The following is a 20,049-nucleotide window of genomic DNA, read 5'->3' on the forward strand; positions in this document are numbered from 1 at the left end:
GTTTCCTCCCGAAAGAGCCAGATTAAGTGCAGGCATGCACAGCAAATAATACATAGAAATTGAAAGAACTGGAATTTTAGAACAAAATTCTGGGTATCTCCAGTTTGGGTTAATGTGGATATGAATTATAAAATATAGATGGTGTTGTGTTCTTTCCCATTCATCGCTCAGTTAGAGACAAGCAGTTATCGATTTGACTGGATTGTTCAATTCATTTGTAAATTGTTTGCATGCTGCCGCTTTTGTCCCCATAGCCACAGAGCCCTGCCCCCCAAAATATCTCCTCCCTTTTCTCCTTGGCCCCCTTTTATTCCTTCAGCCCTTGCCTCCTTTACTTCTCAACATCAGGTATTTTTGCTGCTCCCCTCCCCTGCTATTTCCATCCCCCCACTCCATCCCCACCTCTTCAAACCCACTGCTTCGTAAATCCTCTTCTCACTCATCTTCCCAATCCTCAGTCTGCTTAGCACCAAATCTTTCTGCTTGCTTCCACCAGCATGTAGATCCTTCTGTCTGTATACTTTGTGTGGGTTTTTACTTTCTGAAAACTGACCCTTTACTGAGGGCTTGTCCACACTTCCACTAGTTCCATGCCTAGAAAGCATTTGGGGTCCAAGAGATTTCCCCATACTTTCAAGGCATGAGTCTGAGCTGTTTTTCTTTCGCTCTGCCACTTTTCCCGGGAGAACCACAGAAAAACCGTTTGACGTTTGTTCCGATTCAACAGTAACCAGCAGGCTTTCCTGGGGAGAAGCGGCAAGACAAGGGGAAGTGTGGATGAGCCCTGTGAGGGAAGTTTGTCAGCATGCAATGGGCTGAACCTGTCTCCTCGTGAATGTGAATAATTGTGAATGTTCTGTGACATCACAGCAACTCAGCCAGTGGTGTGGAAATGGTTCATAATCCACAGTCAACCAATTTTTAGCTTAAGATGTGTACATTGTGCATAATGAATAAAATACTCCATACAGGTTGAATATGATATATCCTTCCAGAAACTTGGATGTGTACCTTGGTCATTATAATTTTCTATATCCTGTTAACCTCTCACCTCATTCCCGTTACCTGAACCAAAATCCATTTTTCTGTGCAGAATAAATCCAATCGACATACGCTGGAGAGCGATAAAGCTGCTCTAGGTGAGTTGTAGTTACCTGATAGCTCACTTTGTATGTTTCCGCAAGGACACCAATGATGGCAGGTGACCGATGAAGGATTGAGGCTGGCAGCCCCCCAAGACTAGCAGCAGAGCATCTGGAGAACTCACTGCTTGCATTCACCTACATGGCCCCACCCATCACTTGGACACAGAATAGTGTGGTTGTTCCTAGCTATTTAAAAAGCTCACTCCCATAGCATGTGGTTGAAATAAAAGCAATAATAATAATAATAATTTTATTAGTCATACTCAGCCCATCTGGCTGGGTTTCCCCAGCCACTCTGGGCAGCTTCCAGCAGAGTATAAAAACATAACAAAACGTCAAATGTTAAAAGCTTCCTTATACAGCGGTACCTCGGGTTAAAAACGCTTCAGGTTAAAGACGCTTCAGGTTACAGACTCTGCTAAGCCAGAAATAGTACTTTGGGTTAAGAACTTTGCTTCAGGATGAGAACAGAAATTGTGCTGTGGAGGCACGGCAGCAGCAGGAGGCCCCATTAGCTAAAATGGTACCTCAGGTTAAGAACAGTTTCAGGTTAAGAATGGACCTCCAGAATGAATTAAGTTCTTAACCTGAGGTACCACTGTACAAGGCTGCCTTCAGATGTCTTCTCAAAGTTGGGTAGTTCATCTCTTTGACAGAGTGGGTGCCACTACCCAGAAGGCCCTCTGCCTGGTTCCCTGTAACTTCACTTCTTGCAGTGAGGAAACCACCAGAAGAGCCTCGGAGTTGGACCTCAGTGTCAGGTCTGAATGATGGGGTGACGGGGTGTGAAGATGCAAGGAAACTGATTCGTCTAATCACTGCAATTCTCTTCTTTGCTCTTAAGGGCTGCCCAAATTGGAGGTCTGCCAGGAGTATTATGGTATTCCTCCACCTCCTGTGGCATTTGGTCCACCACTGAAGCTCAACGTGGGGGATATTGTGGAGCTAAACAGAGCTGAGGCCGAGCAGCTGTGGTGGCAGGTAGGCATAGTCAACATTGCTGTCCAACAGTAGCTCTTCGGTCTTGAGGTGACATCAGGATAACATGGTGATGAATAACTGGGATGATGAATGAGCTATTGCATAGGTAAAGGTAAAGGACCCCTGAGAGTTAAGTCCAGTCACGGACGACTCTGGGGTTGCAGTGCTCATCTCGCTTTACAGGCCGAGGGAGCTGGCGTTTGTCCGAAGACAGCTTCCAGGTCGTGCAGCTAGCATGACTAAGCCGCTTCTGGCGAAACCAGAGCAGCGCACAGAAATGCCGTTTACCTTCCCACCGGAGTGGTACCTATTTATTTACTTTCACTTGGACGTGCTTTCAAACCACTAAGTTGGCAGGAGCTGGGACCGGCAAGCCCAAGAGGCTTAGTGATTTAGACCACAACGCCACCTGCGTCCCATTGCATGCCTTCTCAGAATACAAATAAAGGAACTACTGAATCTTTTAAGTGCAAGTCTGCCAGTGTGATTTGAAGAACCAAGGGGGAACATAGGTAAAGGATGCTGAACTCTTCTCCTTCCCTCACCCTCTTACTCCTTCAGTCTGCCTTGTTTGCCCACTGACGTGGCCTTTTAAATGGCCCCTGTCCTAACAGGCAGCAGCAGAGGAGGAGTTCTGCTGCCAATCAAATTGCTGCCCAGAGCTCAGCATTACTCTTGCAGGAGGAGTCTTTGCGGCCCATGCAGCATGTCTTCCGAAGTTCATGGACCATTTCCAGAGATTAATTTAGCATTCATCAGGCTACCTATTCCCCCAGAAGATCCTCTGCTCTTTCTCACAGTCTAGAGGTAGGCTAGTTCCAAGTCACTTAAATGTGCTAAATTTGGGACTGAAACTGAAAAGGGTGGCTTCTCGCTTCGAGTTCACAGCACACTTAGATGCAAGGGCTGTTTTTTTGGCAGCAGTTTGCGAGGCATTCTGTGAAGCAGGGGAAACTATGGCCAAAAAAAAACCTCCAGGTCATTTCAGGTCAGTGCTTGTAACCAACTTAAAGTCAACCACTGGAACGTTCCCCTCATCATCTAAAGTTCTTTTCAAAAATGTTCAACTACAGATTGACCATACTTTTCATGAGTTCTTTGCTTTCGTTCATTGTTTTCAGGGAAGGAACACATCCAGCAATGACATTGGCTGGTTTCCTTGCAAGAAAGTGAAGCCTTATGTCTGTGTAAGTAGCACATATCTGGGGGGGGGGTGATTTCTTTGTGTGTTTTAGTTGATTAGAGGATTATTGAAACTGGCTTGGTGTGTTGTAAACCACTGGTCATCACACACACACAAAATAGAATTAGGTTGAGGTACAGTTTAGCACAAGTGGTTCCCAACACACTGGACACCACAGAATCATAGAATTGTAGTGTTGGAAGGGATCCCAAGGGTCATCTAGTCCAAGCCCTTGCAATGCGTGTTTTGCAATTTATTTATTTTTTGTCTAATCTGTTGGGCTCCTAGAGCAAACACAGAAATCTTATCAGCAAGTACTGTAATGCTTTTTCTCCCTATTATTAAAAAATGAAACTTTCTGAATAATTCCTTTGAAAATGTTTTCCCTAGAAGAGGTATACAGGGAGTAGTACAGTACATAACATACAATATATTTCACTTCTCCCTGGCTGCAAATACATAAACAACAACAACAAACAAACAAATAAATAAATAAATAATTTATTATTTGTACCCCGCCCACTCTGGGCATCTTCCAACAAAGATTAAAAATACATTAAAATATTACACATTAAAAACTTCCCTGATGTCTTCTAAAAGTCAAATAGTTGTTTTTCTCTTTGACATCTGGTGGGAGGGTGTTCCACAGGGCGGGTGCCACTGCCAAGAAGGCCCTCTGCCTGGTTCCCTGTAGCTTTGCTTCTCGCAATGAGGGAACCACCAGAAGGCCCTCGGCACTGGACCTCAGTGTCCAGGCAGAACGATGGGGTTTTAACAAATACTCCAGGGTCATAGATTTGTAGAGTTGGAAGGGACCCTGAGGGTCATCTAGTCCAACCCCCTGCAATGCGGGAATATTTTGCCCAACGTTGGACTCAGACCCATGACCCTGAAATTAAAAGTCCCATGCTCTACCAACTAAGCTATCCCTGCGTTTTCCCTCATCTAAATATACTATGGACATGCTTTGATATATCAATATCATATCGGCAAATAATTCAAGGAAGTAATCTGGAAGTCCATAATCAAATTTCACAGAGTACTAAAATGGTGAAGGCAACAAGATGTGATCTCCAACTAAACAAAAGTTTCCACTCTTTATTTTTAATACACTGCTTTGTAGCTACAGGTGTATCTTCAGAACATCAAGGATTAGTCCATACTTGTTTAAAAGGGTTTCACATTTGTTATCCCAATTCCGAGAAAATCTATTGGAGATTTTCTCCAATTAGCATTTTTAGGCAACTTTGTGTCAGGCATATGCTGTGATTTCAGGCAATACAGAAGCAGGGCGGTATGAGCTGTGGACAATATAGAAAAGAACCCAACCTCAAATCTCATCTTGACAATAGGAATGCTACATGGGAGATTCAAGTATGTGCTCTATTGAGATGTTGAATGAGTGTTGGTGGATGTCATAGATATTGCCAGTGCTTTTTTTCTGGGGGGACGCATACCCCTAAACATCACAGCTCCAACTATGGGGGCAGCTATGTTCCTCTGGGCCCTGGCTCTATTCTCACTCACAGGTCCAGTCATTTCAGACCCGTAAGATGTTTATTTTATTTTTCATTTCTATTTCCTGGACAGATTTTTAAGTGGGATGTGAGTATTCCTCTAAATACCAGTTGCTGGGGATCACAACTGGAGAAAATGCTATTGTGCTCAGGTCCTTCTTCCAGGCATCTAGTTGGCTCCTGTGAGAACAGGGTGCTGGTCTGGAGGGGCTTTTGATTTGCTACAGTAGGGCTCTTCTTAATAATAATAATAATAATAATAATAATAATAATCTTATTACTTATACCCTGCCCATGTGGGTGGGTTTCCCCAGCCACTCTAGGCAGCTTCCAGCACATATGAAAACATAATTATTGTGGTTTGGGGTGGTTATTATGAAATATGCTACTCTTTGTTTTCATTTTTATTCTGGGGAATGTCATCATCAAATTGTTCCCCTGGGCTTTTTCCATTACTTTTTGGAGCAGGGCTGGTGCCAGACTTCAGAGGTGCCTCAGCACCTTGCCTCTTACGGGTGCCTCACCCTCACAGACAAGGCAGAGCTCTTGCCCGCTACCACATGCAAAGGCAGCAAGCCCCCCCCCCCCCGGCCACCCCACCTACCAACACCCATGGCAAGAAAATTGAGATGGCTGCTGCTGTGCACCATTCAGTCCTCCTGCTGGGATGACAGATCCAGTGCTTTTTTCAGGAGGGGGACGGATGGACGCAGGGGGATGCATAGCCCTAAACATTTTGTGAATCTAAGTTTGGCCTCCTTGAGAGGCAGTACTTCAATATGAGTAGGAAAATGACAGTACCCCTAAACATTTTTTTAAGAAAAAAAGCACTTAACTCTGTGCTGTTTAGTTACCCATCTTGGATGCTGGATGCTTCCAGATAGGTGTTTATTGTGGGATCAGTATGTCTCATGCATTCAACTGTTTTGCAGCATCCATACAATGCCATTATCACCAAAATGCTAGCTCATATTTTTTGCAATTTAATCCAGGTTTAAAGGGTAAAGGGACCCCTGACCATTAGGTCCAGTCATGGCCGACTCTGGGGTTGCGGCGCTTATCTCGCTTTTCTGGCTGAGGGAGCCGGCGTACAGCTTCCGGGTCATGTGGCCAGCATGACTAAGCCTCTGGCAAACTAGATCAGTGCACGGAAATGCCATTTACCTTCGCGCCAGAGTGGTACCTATTTATCTACTTGCACTTTGACATGCTTTCGAACTGCTAGGTTGGCAGGAGCTGGGACTGAATAACGGGAGCTCGCTCCATTGCGGGGATTCGAACTGCCAACCTTCTGATCGGCAAGTCCTAGGCTCTGTGGTTTAACGCACAGCACCCTTTCGATTAAAAGTCCAATTTTTAAAAAAAAAACCTGCTGCCAGGTTATTCATTACTGATATTTCAATAACCCAGTTAACAATATTAAGCCCCCATCTGGAAGAACCCAAAAAAGAGAGAAAGTGTTTTTACTTTTCAACCCAATGCTATAACACTGCATTTGCTGAATTAGAAGGAAACCAGCTGGGGGAAAAATATGCTACAGGAAATAATTGATAAAATATGCCTTTGGATTTATGCAGCATAACTGCACAGTGTTGCATATCATCTTCTGGGTGATGTCTTTGCCTCATTTGTCAAAACATTCCCACCAAAATGAATGAGGAAAGGATTTCCCCCTCTGCTGTTTTTTCAAAAACTTTCCACAATAGAAATCCTACCCCAATTCACAGAAAATAAATACTGTATTACCTTTTCTTTCCCAGATTCCTCCTCCAGATCTGTCAGTCTTTCACTGGTAAGTAACACCACAGAATGAAACCATTTCAGTAGCTTGTTATCCAAAACTCCTTATTCTGTGATGTCTAGCATGAGGTTAATGAACCTTGCATCCTACATAGGCCTAGGGATTCTGCTGGTAGTAGCCCACTTGTAAATCTACACAGTATGCAAGTACAATGAGACATCACATGCACATACAAGGTTTGCTGTGAGGTTTTCCAGTGCTATTGATTTTTAAATGTGTTTATCCCATATCATAAGTTCAGAGCTGTTACACCAAGCTGAGAGTAGGGTCTTCTTCTTTTTTGGCAATCACTCATAGCCAAGTAAGATTGTCTTCCATAAACACAGTTTTAACAGTGAGTTCGTAAGTGACTGTGGAGGCCAATTCAGGATCCACACATCCTTCCATAGTGGGGACATAGGTTTCTGGGCAGGGAGTTGATCGTGGTGATGGTTCACCAAGCGTACCTTCCTCTCAGCACACTTCTCCCTTTCATACTGAGTTTGAGCATCTTCAAAGCCCATGACACCTTTGGTAAAGGCTGTTCTCCAATTGGAGCGCTCTCAGGCCAGTATTTCCCATTTATCGGTGTTTATACTGCATTTTTAAAGATTTGCCTTGAGAGAGTCTTTAAACCTCTTTTGGTGACCACCAGCATTACGCTTTCCATTTTTAAGTTTGGAATAGAGTAGCTGCTTTAGAAGACGATAATTAGGCATCCGAACAACATGACCAGTCCAACGAAGTTGGTATCGAAGTATCATTGCTTTGATACTGGTGATCTTTGCTTCTTCCAGTACACTGGCATTAGTTCGCCTGTCTTCCCAAGTGATGTGTAAAAATTTTCACAGACACCATTGATTAACAGGGAGAGGACAGTATTCTCCCTTGCTCTTCATTTCATTGTTGCAATAGAGTAGGCACTCATCTAAAGACTTTATGAGAACACTGATAGTTATATTGAATAAAAATAAGGCACATGGGATTTCTCATGCTGCTTCCATCTCCCACCTTCTGTCTTTTGTGGTGGTGGTAAACTGTGGGATACAGAGACACCCAGTGACCAAATGCTGTACTGCAATTAACAAACACCCCTCATTGTACAGGTATGCAGGGCCCATGGAGCGGGCAGAAGCAGAACAGACCCTTGCCAGTCGTTCAGATGGGACTTTCCTGGTGCGGCAGAGAATCAAGGATGCAACTGAATTTGCCATCAGCATCAAGTAATGTTATTGCTCCCCACGCTAGAAAATCAGGGTAGAGAAGGAGATTTGTATGTGCAGTACAGTAGTACCTCGGTTTTCAAATGTCTCCGTTGACATTCCGTTTGGAACTCGAATGCTGTAAACCCGGAAGTAAATGCTTCGGTTTTCGAACACGCCTCTGAAGTTGAACCGGAAACACGGCTTCCGTACTGAGGCTTCCATTTTGAGTTTTCGGTTTTTGAACGTTTCAGAATACGAATGGTCTTCCAAAGAATTGATTACGTTCGAAAACCAAGGTACCACTGCATAATAAAAGGAAAGGAAGGAAGAAAACCTTGAAGTTGGCAAAGTTTAGAAAATCATACCTTTTTTAAAAAAATGCACATCCAGACTAGAATCCATTGATTCAGGTTTCTTTGGAAGTTGATGCTTAAAACTTCATCTTCATCATCATCATCATCATCATTTTTTTATTTGTACTCCTCCCACCTGACTGGGTCGCCCCAGCCACTCTGGGCAGCTTCCAGCATATATAAAAACATAACAAATATTTAACATTTAAAAACTTACCTGTACAGGCTTGCTTTCAGATGTCTTGTAAAAGTTGTATAGTACCTTATCTGCCTGACATCTGATGGGAGGGTGTTCCACAGGGCGGGTGCCACTACTGAGAAGGCCCTCTGCCTGGTTCCCTGTAACTTCATTTCTCACAGCGAGGGAACTACCAGAAGGCCCTTGGAGCTGGACCTCAGTGTCTGAGCTAAATGACAGTGGCGGAGATGCTCCTTCAGGTATACAGGGCTGAGCCAAGTACTCTTTGGTGAGAGAGCCCCAGCAGAGATTTAAATACAGCATGGATATATAGGATGTTAAGACCTTTAAACTACCCCCTTCTAAGTTGCTTCCAAAATTTCCCACTTCCCTTAGCACAGAAAGAGATCACCAGTTCAGTAAGGTAAGGAGAGTTTACTTACAAACTCTTCAGCGGTCAGATTCATGTGCTTTTCCACACAGCAGCGAGAAAATACAGGCGGTACAACTTAGTTTCAAAATTGGTAAGAGTTTCTAAATTATTTGTATAGAGAGAGAAAAATGGCTTTCTAAAGCCACACAGTCTAAGTTGGATGCTCTAGCATAGACATCCTTATATGGTGGAAGGAAAAAGAACAAAGAGTTTGGTAGCCCTTCCTCTCAGGTAAGGCGTGTGACCTAGCTAAGCCTGGCAGGACAGCTTACTCTAGGATCCTAACCCCTTCAAGCATTAATTCAATTTAAGCATGTTGGTTATACAAGGCTGATTTATCCCAAATTATCGTGTCAATTTTTGTCCCAACCTCTCATTAAGAAGGATTCTACAGCACACCAACAGTTGTAAATATATATGTACCATCCTTGGTTTCTTCTTCACAGTTGAAGCACTGCCTTATTTCAAATGCCTAAACAAACAAACAAACCCCTGTGTTGCAAAATATGAGTCAGCAATATCAAAAGCAACACGATGGCCAGAAACAATAACAATGTGAAAAACTTTATAGAATAATTCAAAACATCAAAACTAACGAACTGAAGTCTCTGAAAGTCCTTAAATGAATCACGGTGCCAGACTTTACCCAGTGGAGAGCAAGCTGTGAAGTGACTACATAATCACATGAGCACTGTTCCAGAGTATTTTTCATTATATCTATTCGTAAAAAGATTGGTTAATGAAGAAATTACATATCTTTTCTACTTACAAGTGTTGAACTAATTGACTGATGAAGAATTCAACAAAACAGTAGTTGTTATCTGGAAACACTGTTCAGCAGAGTTCAGAGTTGGACATCAGAATTGGACATTTGTTGATTATTTCAAATGCCAGCATTAATTTTGACTTTGAATGAGGCAGGCACCTTAGTTCTATCTCTTAGGTTAGAGCTCTTCTAAATGAGGTTACGTGACCTGTTGTTGCCAATTGTCAACAATGCTGTGCAGAAATGGGAAACCATTAACCCAACTGTCATGTGGATTTGTGTCCCTCAGGTTCAACGCTGAAGTCAAGCACATCAAAATACAGACCAAGGAGGGATTGTATCGCATCACAGAGAAGAAAGCCTTCAAAGGACTTATAGTAAGAATCGGTTTTCCCTTCTGTCTTCATGGTGACTGTTACAACTGAGGAGAAGAATGGGGGTCAGGGGAACAAAATGAGAGGAAGTTGGAGGGAGAGTGAAGGCAAACATATCTTTATTTCAGTTCCAGTCAAGGCAGAAGGGAGATCTTTGGCAAGCACCATCACAATAGTGATGATGGCAAAGGGCCAAACCAGGCAATGCATAGGATGCCCAGTGCATAGGATTAAGAAGGTGCATGTCTCTCTACAGTCGGGGCTGTTTTATTTAAGTGAAAAGCAATCACCCAAGCTGGGATCAGAAGCAAAAGACCACAATGCAGAGGAGCTGCTTAACCCTTCCCTTTAGGGCACATCGCCCCACCCCTTTCCCAAAGAAATCTCATGGTTTAGCACTGAATTGGAACAAGTGGCAATTGGGTTTCCTGCAGATTGCTTTTTGTTCCAATTCAGCACCAAAGAGGGGTTTCCTGGGGAAAGCGGTGGGACAAAGGCAAAATCCCTCAGACCCATGCCTAGAAAGCATGAGACAAGGGAGAAACATCTTAGACCCTTAGGGCTCATCCACACTTACCAAAATTTCCTCCACCATTTCCAGGCATGGTTAACGCTTTAAAGTTCTAACAGCTTTGACCCTAATAAACCTGAAGGGGCGTCTCTATCCCCTTCATTCAGCCCAGACACTGAGGTTTAGCTCCGAGGGCCTTCTGGCTCATTACGGGAACTAGGCAGAGGCCTTCTCGGCAGTGGCACCTGCTGTGTTTTTGTATATTCTGTTGGAAGCTGCCCAAAGTGGCTGGGGCAATGCAGTCAGATGGACAGGATTAAAAAAAAATGTTGTTGTTGTTGTTGTAAGTGTCTGAGCACCCTTTTGTTTTTTTGCTCTGGAGCTCTCCCCATGAAAACCAACTCTTTAAAGCTCAATTGGAGCAAATGGCAATCCATGGGAAACCCAAATTGACATTTGCTCCAACTGTGTGCGAAAGGGCAGGTTTCCATGGGATGGCTCGGGGGGGGGGAATACACTCATGCATGGAGTTTTCCTATGCCTGGAAAAAGTGGGGCAAAAGGTAAGTGTGAATAAGCCATTAGTCTGCTTAATATCAGCTTCCCCGAGGTAAGTTTTCTAGAAAGGGCAAGATAGGGTGAGAAAATATGGGGTGACTAGAATGTATCATCTAGTGAGTGGACAAATGAAGGGAACATGTTAAATATCCCCACCTCTGCACTCAAAATGGCAGCCACCAGACTGCTGAGAGGCTGTTCATACATCTTCTATGTCATCTGTAGTTGAGCCCTGGGAATCAGTTTATGGCATGTCTCGCATGTTACACAGAAGCCAAAGATTCTGAAAAGGGGAATTAGAGTTTGGGGTTCAAAGAAACAGCTTAGATGTATTTCAGTTGTATTCCTTTTTTTCCTAATATTGTTCTGATATGTGCCTTGCATGTCACGTCTTTCTTTCACAAGTGAATGGGTTAGATATGCCTTACCAGCTACACATGCTGCCTTCCTCCTCTCCAGGGGGCATATTGTGCAAGCTTTAGGATGTTGCCTTTATGAAGAAACTCTTCTTTCTCTCTCTAGGAGCTAGTGCAGTTTTACCAAGAGAACTCCCTGAAGGATTGCTTCAAGACCCTCGATACCGTGCTACAGTTCTCCTTCAAAGAGCCTGGGAACAGAACAGTGCCCAGGGCCTCTGGTGTGTGTGATCTGTGTCTCATCTCTACAGTTTCAATTAAAAGCAAGATATAGGACGCGGGTGGCGCTGTGGGTTAAACCACAGAGCCTAGGACTTGCTGATCGGAAGGTCAGCGGTTCGAATCCCCGTGACGGGGTGAGCTCCCATTGCTCGGTCCCTGCTCCTGCCAACCTAGCAGTTCGAAAGCACCTCAAAGTGCAAGTAGATAGATACCGTATTTTTCGCCCTTTAGGACGCACTTTTTCCCCTCCAAAAATGAAGGGGAAATCTGGGTGCATCCTATGGGGCGAATGCAGGCTTTCGCTGAAGCTTGGAGAGCGAGAGGGGTCGGTGCGCACCAACCCCTCTCACTCTCCAGGCTTCAGGAAGACATCCGCAGCCTAGGCAGCCCTGCGGGAACTCCCGCAGGGCTGTCTAGGCTGCGGATAGCAGCCTGTTTCCTGGAGCGCCGGGCGTGCTGAAAGCAGAGCGCCCGGCGCTTCGAGAACACATCCGCAGCCTAGGCAGCCCTGCGGGAGTTCCCGCAGGGCTGTCTAGGCTGCGGATAGCAGCCTGCAGCCCGGCGCGAGGAGCACCCTGAAGCAGAGCGCCCCTCGCGCTGGGCAGACATCCGCAGTGTGGGGAGCCCTGCAGGAGTTCCCCCGCAGGGCTCCCCTCGCTGCGGATAGCAGCCTGTCGCCCGGCACGAGGGGCACCCTGAAGCAGAGCGCCCCTCGTGCCGGGCAGACATCCGCAGTGTGGGAGCCCTGCGGGGAACTCCCGCAGGGCTCCCCACGCTGCGGATAGCAGCCTGCCGCCCGGCGCAAGATGCGCCCTGCGCGCCGGGCAGACATTGGCCAGCCCCACAAGCTCGGGGGACAGCAGGGAGGCACAGCGCCGCCATCCTGCTGTTCCTCGACCTGGTTCGGTTTCCCCGACCTGGTTTTGGGGGGGAAATAAAGGAAAAAAAGTTTTCCTTTATTTTCCCCAAAAAAACTAGGTGCGTCCTATGGGACGAAAAATACGGTAGGTACTGCTCCGGCGGAAAGGTCAACAGCGCTTTCGTGCGCTACTCTGGTTCGCCAGAAGCGGCTTAGTCATGCTGGCCACATGACCCGGAAGAACTGTCTGCAGACAAAGGCCGGCTCCCTCGGCCAGTAAAGCGAGATGTGCGCTGCAACCCCAGAGTCATCTGTGACTGGACCTAATGGTCAGGGGTCCCTTTACCCTTTACCTTTATAGGAAAGCAATGGAGGCTTGCTGTGCTTCTCTGGGGTTATTCTGTGGCAAGAGACCCAGAGGTACAAGGTCTTCCAGACAGAGAATGCAGTCAGAGCTGTCCATGAGTGCAAGTTTTTTGCACCATGTACACAACACCATTATGTGCCCCCCCCCCCCTTTTACATTTAATCTGGATTTCTGGTTGCAGTGGCACTCTATTATTGTTATTAACCTGCCCTTCCACCCAAAGATCCCAGTGGATTACAATATTAAAACACAGCTTGTTAACACAATTTGGTGGGGGGGGGGTTGTCACATTTAATATGGCTTTCAATGAATGGTCTTGCCACATCCGTGCCTCCATTTCCTCCTCAGCAGAGCATGGCCCGGCCACTGTTTTTGGCAGCACAAACTACAGTGGTACCTTGGTTCTCAAACTTAATCCATTCTGGAAGTCGGTTCCAAAACCAAAGCGTTTCAAAAGCATTCCAAAACCAAGCTGCACTTTCCCATAGAAAGTAATGCAAAATGGATTACTCTGTTCCAGACTTTTAAAAACAACCCCTAAAACAGCAATTTAACATGAATTCTACTATCTAACCATTGATCCATAAAATAAAAGCAATAATCAATTTACTGTAATAAATAAGACAGTATTGTAGATGATAAAAATATTTATTTTTCTTACCTGCACTGTTGATAGTCATTGTTTGGATGGGGGGCTTTTATCCATTTCCACAGTCACACAATCAATAAGTAGCTGAACTGGGTTCCACACACAAAACAAATTATGGTAACTGAAAAAGCCTCAAAAACAGAAATGCAAAATAAATAACAAAAACAAAAGCACCAAATTTCACCCACCCCGGAAATCTGCTTGACTTCTGAAATGTTCAAAAACCAAGGCACAGCTTCTGATTGGTGCAGGCGCCCTGGAAACAGTAGCCGACAGCCGCATCGGACATTTGGCTTCCGAAAAACGTTCAAAAACCATAACACCTACTTCCGGGTTTTCGGCGTTTGGGAACTAAGGTATTTGAGTACCAAGGCGTTTGAGAGCCAAGGTACCACTGTTTACAAATGTGTCTTTTCTCCAGTTGCCAGATGCAGAAGTGACATCAGAATTTCAACAATCTGGTTCAGAGGAGCTATTCTCTTAACACGTTTTCAACACAAGGTCCAAACTCCATGGTCCAACCTGTGTCAACTAGCGTGTGATGAACAATCGAGTACTATTCTTTAATAGACTAGGCAATTTCCTACCTTTCTTCAGTGGTTGCCTGGCTTTCTCTGTGTTTAAATCCACCTGTCTGTCTATTGCATCTTATGGAGATGGAGGCTGAAGAGCAGACATAACATTGAGGTCAGCTGCCTGTGGCCTATGCAAAATACAAAGACTGGATCATAGAACTTGTATTATTTTGTATACAGTAGTAGTGCAGTGTAGATCAGGCCTCCCATGCCTTCTCAATCCTCCTTGGCTTACATGCACATAAGGAAGCTCTTATCTAGCCAGAGCCCAAAAGGGAAATCTTCTAGATCTCTCCAAATTCTGCATAGAGAAAGGGTTGGTGCATGCAGACTATTAAGGCCTGGAATTGATAGTGTCATGCCTGTTCAAATCCTATAGGCCAGAGCTTTCCAAACTGTGTGTCGTGACACGTTAGTGTGTCGGCTGCAGCGTGTCTCGCACAAATGCTCCCCGCGCTCTTCCCGGGGCTGGAAAGGGGTTAATTTAACCTCCAGTTTGCTAGTAAACCTGAATTGCTGTGTCGCGAAGTGATGCTTGTCTAAAAAGTATGTCACCCACATGGAAAGTTTGGAAAGCTCTGCTGTGTGCATTTGTTGACCACAATCACTTTTAACTTCTACATCATGCTCACTGCCTTCCAAGTGATGTGCAGTTCCAGGGATGTGATAAGCACCCCCTTATTGTTTCCATGCCTAACTCTTTATTATTCCTTGACAGGCAAAAGCTGCAAGTACTTTGGTTCAGCTAAGGCTCGCTACAATTTCTGTGCAAGAGACCGGACGGAACTGTCCCTCACAGAGGGAGACATCATAAAGATTCTCAACAAGAAAGGGCAGCCAGGATGGTGGAAGGGAGAGGTCTATGGCCGGGTGAGCACCTTTGTAGCCATTACCACTCTGAGCTGCTTGCCTTGAAGAATGTGGTACATTTGGAACAAACTGAGACCGATATACACCCCTCACCTCTGAAGTGAATGAATTTTGGAGCCAAGAGAAATACTGGAGACCTGTCAGGACTTTTTGCACTATTCCAATAGCACTAATGCAACTGTATAGATCATAGCTGTCAACGTTTCCCTTTTTTTAAGGGAAATTCCCTTATTCCGAATAGGATTCCTCGCAAGAAATGGGAAAAGTTGACAGCTATGGTGTAGAGGTGGCCTTCAGCCACACACACCAACACAAACACACTTTGGCCATTTTTAAGCAAGGCAATGTGCAGCTAGCTACATGGGCTCTTTGTCAGCTGGGAGCTGATGTGTGTGCCCCAGTGGAATTGGGACCAGAACTGGGTTCATCTCTGGGGCAAGGGTTACAGAAGGGTCAAAATGGAAGCAGATTCTGGGTCTGGAACAAGGTAATTGTCCAACAAGCACTAGACAGAACAACAGCCAAGGCAAGGAGCAGCTAAAGTTGCAGGCAGGGAGATGATCCAAACACAGCAACCACTACGACTGGAAGAAGTTTAAAGACTACTTGCAGAAACATTGTAAAATGTTTGAATGTTAAAATGATGTTGGATTTAAAGAGAATATGGCATCAGTGATATAGTTAAAAGGAGTATGCAAAAATTCTTAAAAAGAAAAGGGGGAAAAGACCAGAGTAATATTATGTCAAACTTAAACAAAATGGCACAAGGGTTTAAGTTACAAAGAATAGGTAAAAATTGATTTTGAAAAGAGAAGAAAAATTGGAGACATAATAGGTTGAAATATATAATTATAAATGAGGTCTGGAAGAGGGTTAGAATTTGCTGAACTTGATTGTGTAAAGGGGAACACAAAAAAGGGAGATGTGAGGAAGTCAAGAAAGAAGGTTATATAGATAATAAGTTAAAAATTGGATTTTTTCTTGTTTATGTTTTTATTGTCTTTTTCTGTTTCTTTGTGATGTATTTTTTCTTTTTGATGTATCCTTTCTTTTGTTGTATGTTTGTTCTATTATATAAAATCTTAATAAATATCTTTTTTAAAAAAAAAAAACACAGCAACCACTACAAGGGACAACTAGAGCCAGAGCAGGGGCACAAGCTCCTGGGGGTTGAGCCCTTTTTGCCCCATGGGCACTCACCCTGCTCGTCCTGCTCCCACCGGTGCGTGCAGCACCCCAGGCACCCATGCGGCTAGCTACGTCACTGGGTTCATCCAAGAAGTCAGCAGTAGGAACTGGGAAGTGGGGAGCACAGACTGGGAACCATAGACCTACTCAAAGCCAGAAGCAAAGGTGCAGGTCTGATGTAGATATGGTCATGGCCAAGCTGGGTCTGGATAATCCAACAAATTATTTAGGGAAGTGTAGCTGTGGTGGACTCAAGAGAACAATTCTGCTCCTTATTCCTCTTTTCTGTATCCCTGCATGGTTCACCAGGGCACCAATACAGAAACTAGGAATCTGCCGGTTCAAATACCAAGTTGATTCCAGCACTGATTGAATGTATATTAACTGGGCTGCTGATGTCTACTGGGAGAGCTTTGAGAGCCCGAGGTATGATAGGAGGAAGAGACCTCTTATCTATCTGCAGTTCTCTTCCCCCATCTCCCACATAAACGCATCCTTGCCACATCACCAGGAAACAATAATTACATAGTTCCCAGAATATGTTGAACTAAGAAAGATGGCAGAACACTAGCCTACATTGTTGTCAGTCCATGAAATGATGTCACAGTTGCTATTGGGGTAGCTGCTAAAAATTAAATGCCTTCAATGAGGTTACACTGTGTATGTCAACTCAAAGCTGCTAGAACCTCATTTGAATGGTTAATCCCTAGCATCTACCAGTAGCTGAGAGTTTGCTAGACTGGACTTGCACCAACATCAGAAAAAAAATATTGTTGGGATCTTGGAAGTCTGTGGCTCTCGCCTTGGGAGCATTCTCATTGCCTGATAGGGCTCTCCAATCATTCCTTATATTTATGTTCTTTCTCTACAGGTTGGCTGGTTCCCAGCAAACTATGTGGAAGAAGATTATTCAGAGTATTGCTGATGGCACACCCAGTTGGGTGCATTGAAGGATTCTTTTGCAGCACATCCTGGGACAACCACAGAATCATTTTCCTGTAGCCACTGCTGTGCAAAAACTATTATTTATGAACTGTCTTTAATTCCCCTCACATTGGTTTCTGACCTTCACTGTGTGTTCTTAATGTCAAATAAACTGGGTGAGAACCTGGTTGTAACTACCAAAGAGCAAACCTCATCATCAAAATCATGTGTGAAAAAATAAAACTACAACATAAAAAGCTGCTCTTTTTTTTAACACCACAATTGCTCATAGCCACAAAGATATTGTGAACCAAGTTTCCTTTGAGTGTGCATAATAGCTGCATAACCCAGCATGCAATTTCCACGTTTTCTGCATGGTATCCTTGATCTGGAACAAATGTGTTTGGAAACTGCCAACATTCAAATGTAGTCTCCCTAGACCCTTTTTCACTATTGTTATTCTTCATTCTTTTAATACTGCCCACAAAAAAACCCATGTAATTTTTCAGGCAGATGCCTTGGTGGTAGTAGCAGCTTCTACCTGAGGCTCTGGATCACTGCTCTGCTCCTTGGTCCTTCTAGACTCTGTGGTCTTTCTAGATTACTCCTTCTAGACTCTCTGGTCTTTCTCTAGAACACGGGTTAGCAAACTTACCGTGCCTTGGGCTGGTGTCTCCAGCGCCGATCGCCCAGAGGGCGGGAGAGTGTGTGCCCATGTGCATGAGCACACACTATTTCCGGTGCACTTCCGGGTCGGAGGAGAACCGGAAATAGCTTGTGTGCATGTGCACGGGCCTCCTCCGACCCGGATGTGCACCAGAAATAACGCTTGTGCTTGCGCAAATAACGCTTACGCATGCGCAAATAATGCTTGTGCATGCGCACAAGCTATTACCGGTGCTGCTCTGACCCGGACGTGGGCAGCCGCGCAATGCAGCACCGGTAAGAGCGGGCAGTGGGCAAAGGGGGTCGCTGCGGGCTAGGTAAATGAGCCCCTCGGGCCTTATCCGGCCCACAGGCCTTAGTTTGGGGACGCCTGCTCTAGAAGGTATTAGTGAGACCACAGAGAAAGACCAGAGAGTCTAAAGTCTTTGGACCGCCAGGCTTCTCCTTCTAATGGGAAACCAGTTGCCTGGGTGAAGGCAATTTGCTGAACCTGGGCTAAGACAAAAAGGGTCTGCATATACATTCAAAGTTGTCAAAAGCATGTCAACACATACCACTTGAGCCACAGAACTTAGGTTGAGATTTTTGACTATAATATTCAACACCGACAGGGTAAATTCGGAAATACAGTGGTACCTTGGTTTCTGAACATCTCCATTGATGAACATTTCAGTTTAGAAATGGCATTAACCTGGAAGTAAATGCTTCGGTTTTCGAACATGCCTCAGAAGACGAACGTGCCATGCGGCTTCCACTGAGTGCAAGATCCTGAGGCCTAGCTGTCGGCTATCGAGTTTTCGGTTTTCAAACGTTTCAGAACTTGAATGGTCTTCCAGTACGGATTACGTTCAAAAACTGAGGTACCACTGTAACTGTTAAAAACAAATTGTTTCAGAAAGACAAATTTCCTTCTGTTTTTTCCTGCCTGTACTAACTAGCCATAGTCAACCAGCTGATGGTTCTTTGAAAACTTAATAGGCTGCCCAAATTTTTTTTGGGGGGGGGTGGTTTTCCCTAGAGCTGGGTGATATCTGGCTGGAAGCTGCCCAGAGTGGCTGGGGCAACCCAGTCAGATGGGCAGAGTACCAATAAATTATTATTATGCATCATAATGTATCACCAGCTAAATATCGTGATATACCGATATATCATGATGTCTGAAGTACAGATGGAGCTATGTAGAGGCACTGGCTGGCTTCACAGTTTTCCCCACATTGTGAGTTTTGTGTAGGAAGTACACACACTCACACTAGGGTTAGCAACGTATCAATACATTGTTAGAAATCAGTTTGTAGTCCAAATTGTGGTCACTGTTTCATAATATTCAACATGGTGATACATTGTGAATCACAGTGTGTGCGTGTGCTATGTAAAAATTTGCAATATGGGAAAAACCATGAAGCCAGTTATTGCGTCTCATGATTCCTTCTGTCCCTGTTGCTCTGTACTATAAAATGGCAGTTGTAACAATATGTTAAAGGTACGTAAAAATGTATCAGCTTTAGACCCCTAAGTAGTAGCGGTTTCCAGGATATTACCCTGTTTACACAGTTACGTCTTTATTTCAGACATCATGATACAGTGGTACTTTGGTTCTCAAACAGCTTAGTTGTTGAACAAATCAGCTCTCGAACGCCGCAAACCCGGAAGTAAGTATTCCAGTTTGCAAACATTTTTCAGAAGCCGAACATCCGCTGTGGCTTCCACTTGAGTGAAGGAAGCTCCTGCACCCAATCAGAAGCCGCACTGTGGTTTTCGAATGGTTTCGGGAGTCGAACAGACGATCGAAACAGATTAAGTTTGAGAACCAAGGTTCCACTGTATATTGGTGATGTTTAGCTGGTGATATATCACAGTGTTGAAAGAAAAAGAAGAGGAGTTTGGATTTGATATCCCGCTTTATCACTACCCGAAGGAGTCTCAAAGCGGCTAACATTCTCCTTTCCCTTCCTCCCCCACAACAAACACTCTGTGAGGTGAGTGGGGCTGAGAGACTTCAGAGAAGTGTGACTAGCCCAAGGTCACCCAGGAGCTGCATGTGGAGGAGTGGAGATGCGAACCCAGTTCACCAGATTACGAGTCTACCATTCTTAACCACTACACCACACTGGCTCTCAAAGCCAGACATTGCTCAGCCCTAATACACATCATGATTCGTGATATACTGCCAGGTCAAAAATTATGAAACTGATATCATAATACAGACTTCAAACTGGTTTTGGATGATATATCAATATATTGGCCTGTCCTTGTTTTTCCGCAGACCAGCATTTATATACCATTAAGACAAATAAAAAAAATACATTAGTTATCATTAGATCTGATCTCTC

General features: G+C 44.5%; 1 protein-coding gene across 7 annotated transcripts in view; it reads left to right on the forward strand.

The window, feature by feature from the left end:
• Window positions 1–17,310, forward strand: part of VAV1 (vav guanine nucleotide exchange factor 1) — a 73,935-nt gene extending 56,625 nt beyond the window's left edge. For 4 of the 7 annotated variants that reach the window (XM_081844979.1, XM_081844976.1, XM_081844975.1 and 1 more), the window contains 10 exons: window positions 1,094–1,139; window positions 1,990–2,126; window positions 3,248–3,313; window positions 4,585–4,683; window positions 6,587–6,618; window positions 7,713–7,829; window positions 9,831–9,918; window positions 11,506–11,620; window positions 14,790–14,941; window positions 17,001–17,310. In XM_081844979.1, the coding sequence (XP_081701105.1) occupies window positions 1,094–1,139; window positions 1,990–2,126; window positions 3,248–3,313; window positions 4,585–4,683; window positions 6,587–6,618; window positions 7,713–7,829; window positions 9,831–9,918; window positions 11,506–11,620; window positions 14,790–14,941; window positions 17,001–17,054 (906 nt within the window). In that variant the 3' untranslated portion in view covers window positions 17,055–17,310. Of the gene's footprint in view, window positions 1–1,093; window positions 1,140–1,989; window positions 2,127–3,247; window positions 3,314–4,584; window positions 4,684–6,586; window positions 6,619–7,712; window positions 7,830–9,830; window positions 9,919–10,043; window positions 10,126–11,505; window positions 11,621–14,789; window positions 14,942–17,000 lie in introns of those variants that run through there. The other 3 variants (XM_081844978.1, XM_081844977.1, XM_081844980.1) reach the window with 2 other exon arrangements.
• The last annotated feature ends 2,739 nt before the right edge of the window (window positions 17,311–20,049 follow it).

Source organism: Podarcis erhardii (assembly GCF_964252035.2).
Source record: "Podarcis erhardii genome assembly, chromosome: 17".
NCBI lineage: Eukaryota > Metazoa > Chordata > Lepidosauria > Squamata > Lacertidae > Podarcis > Podarcis erhardii.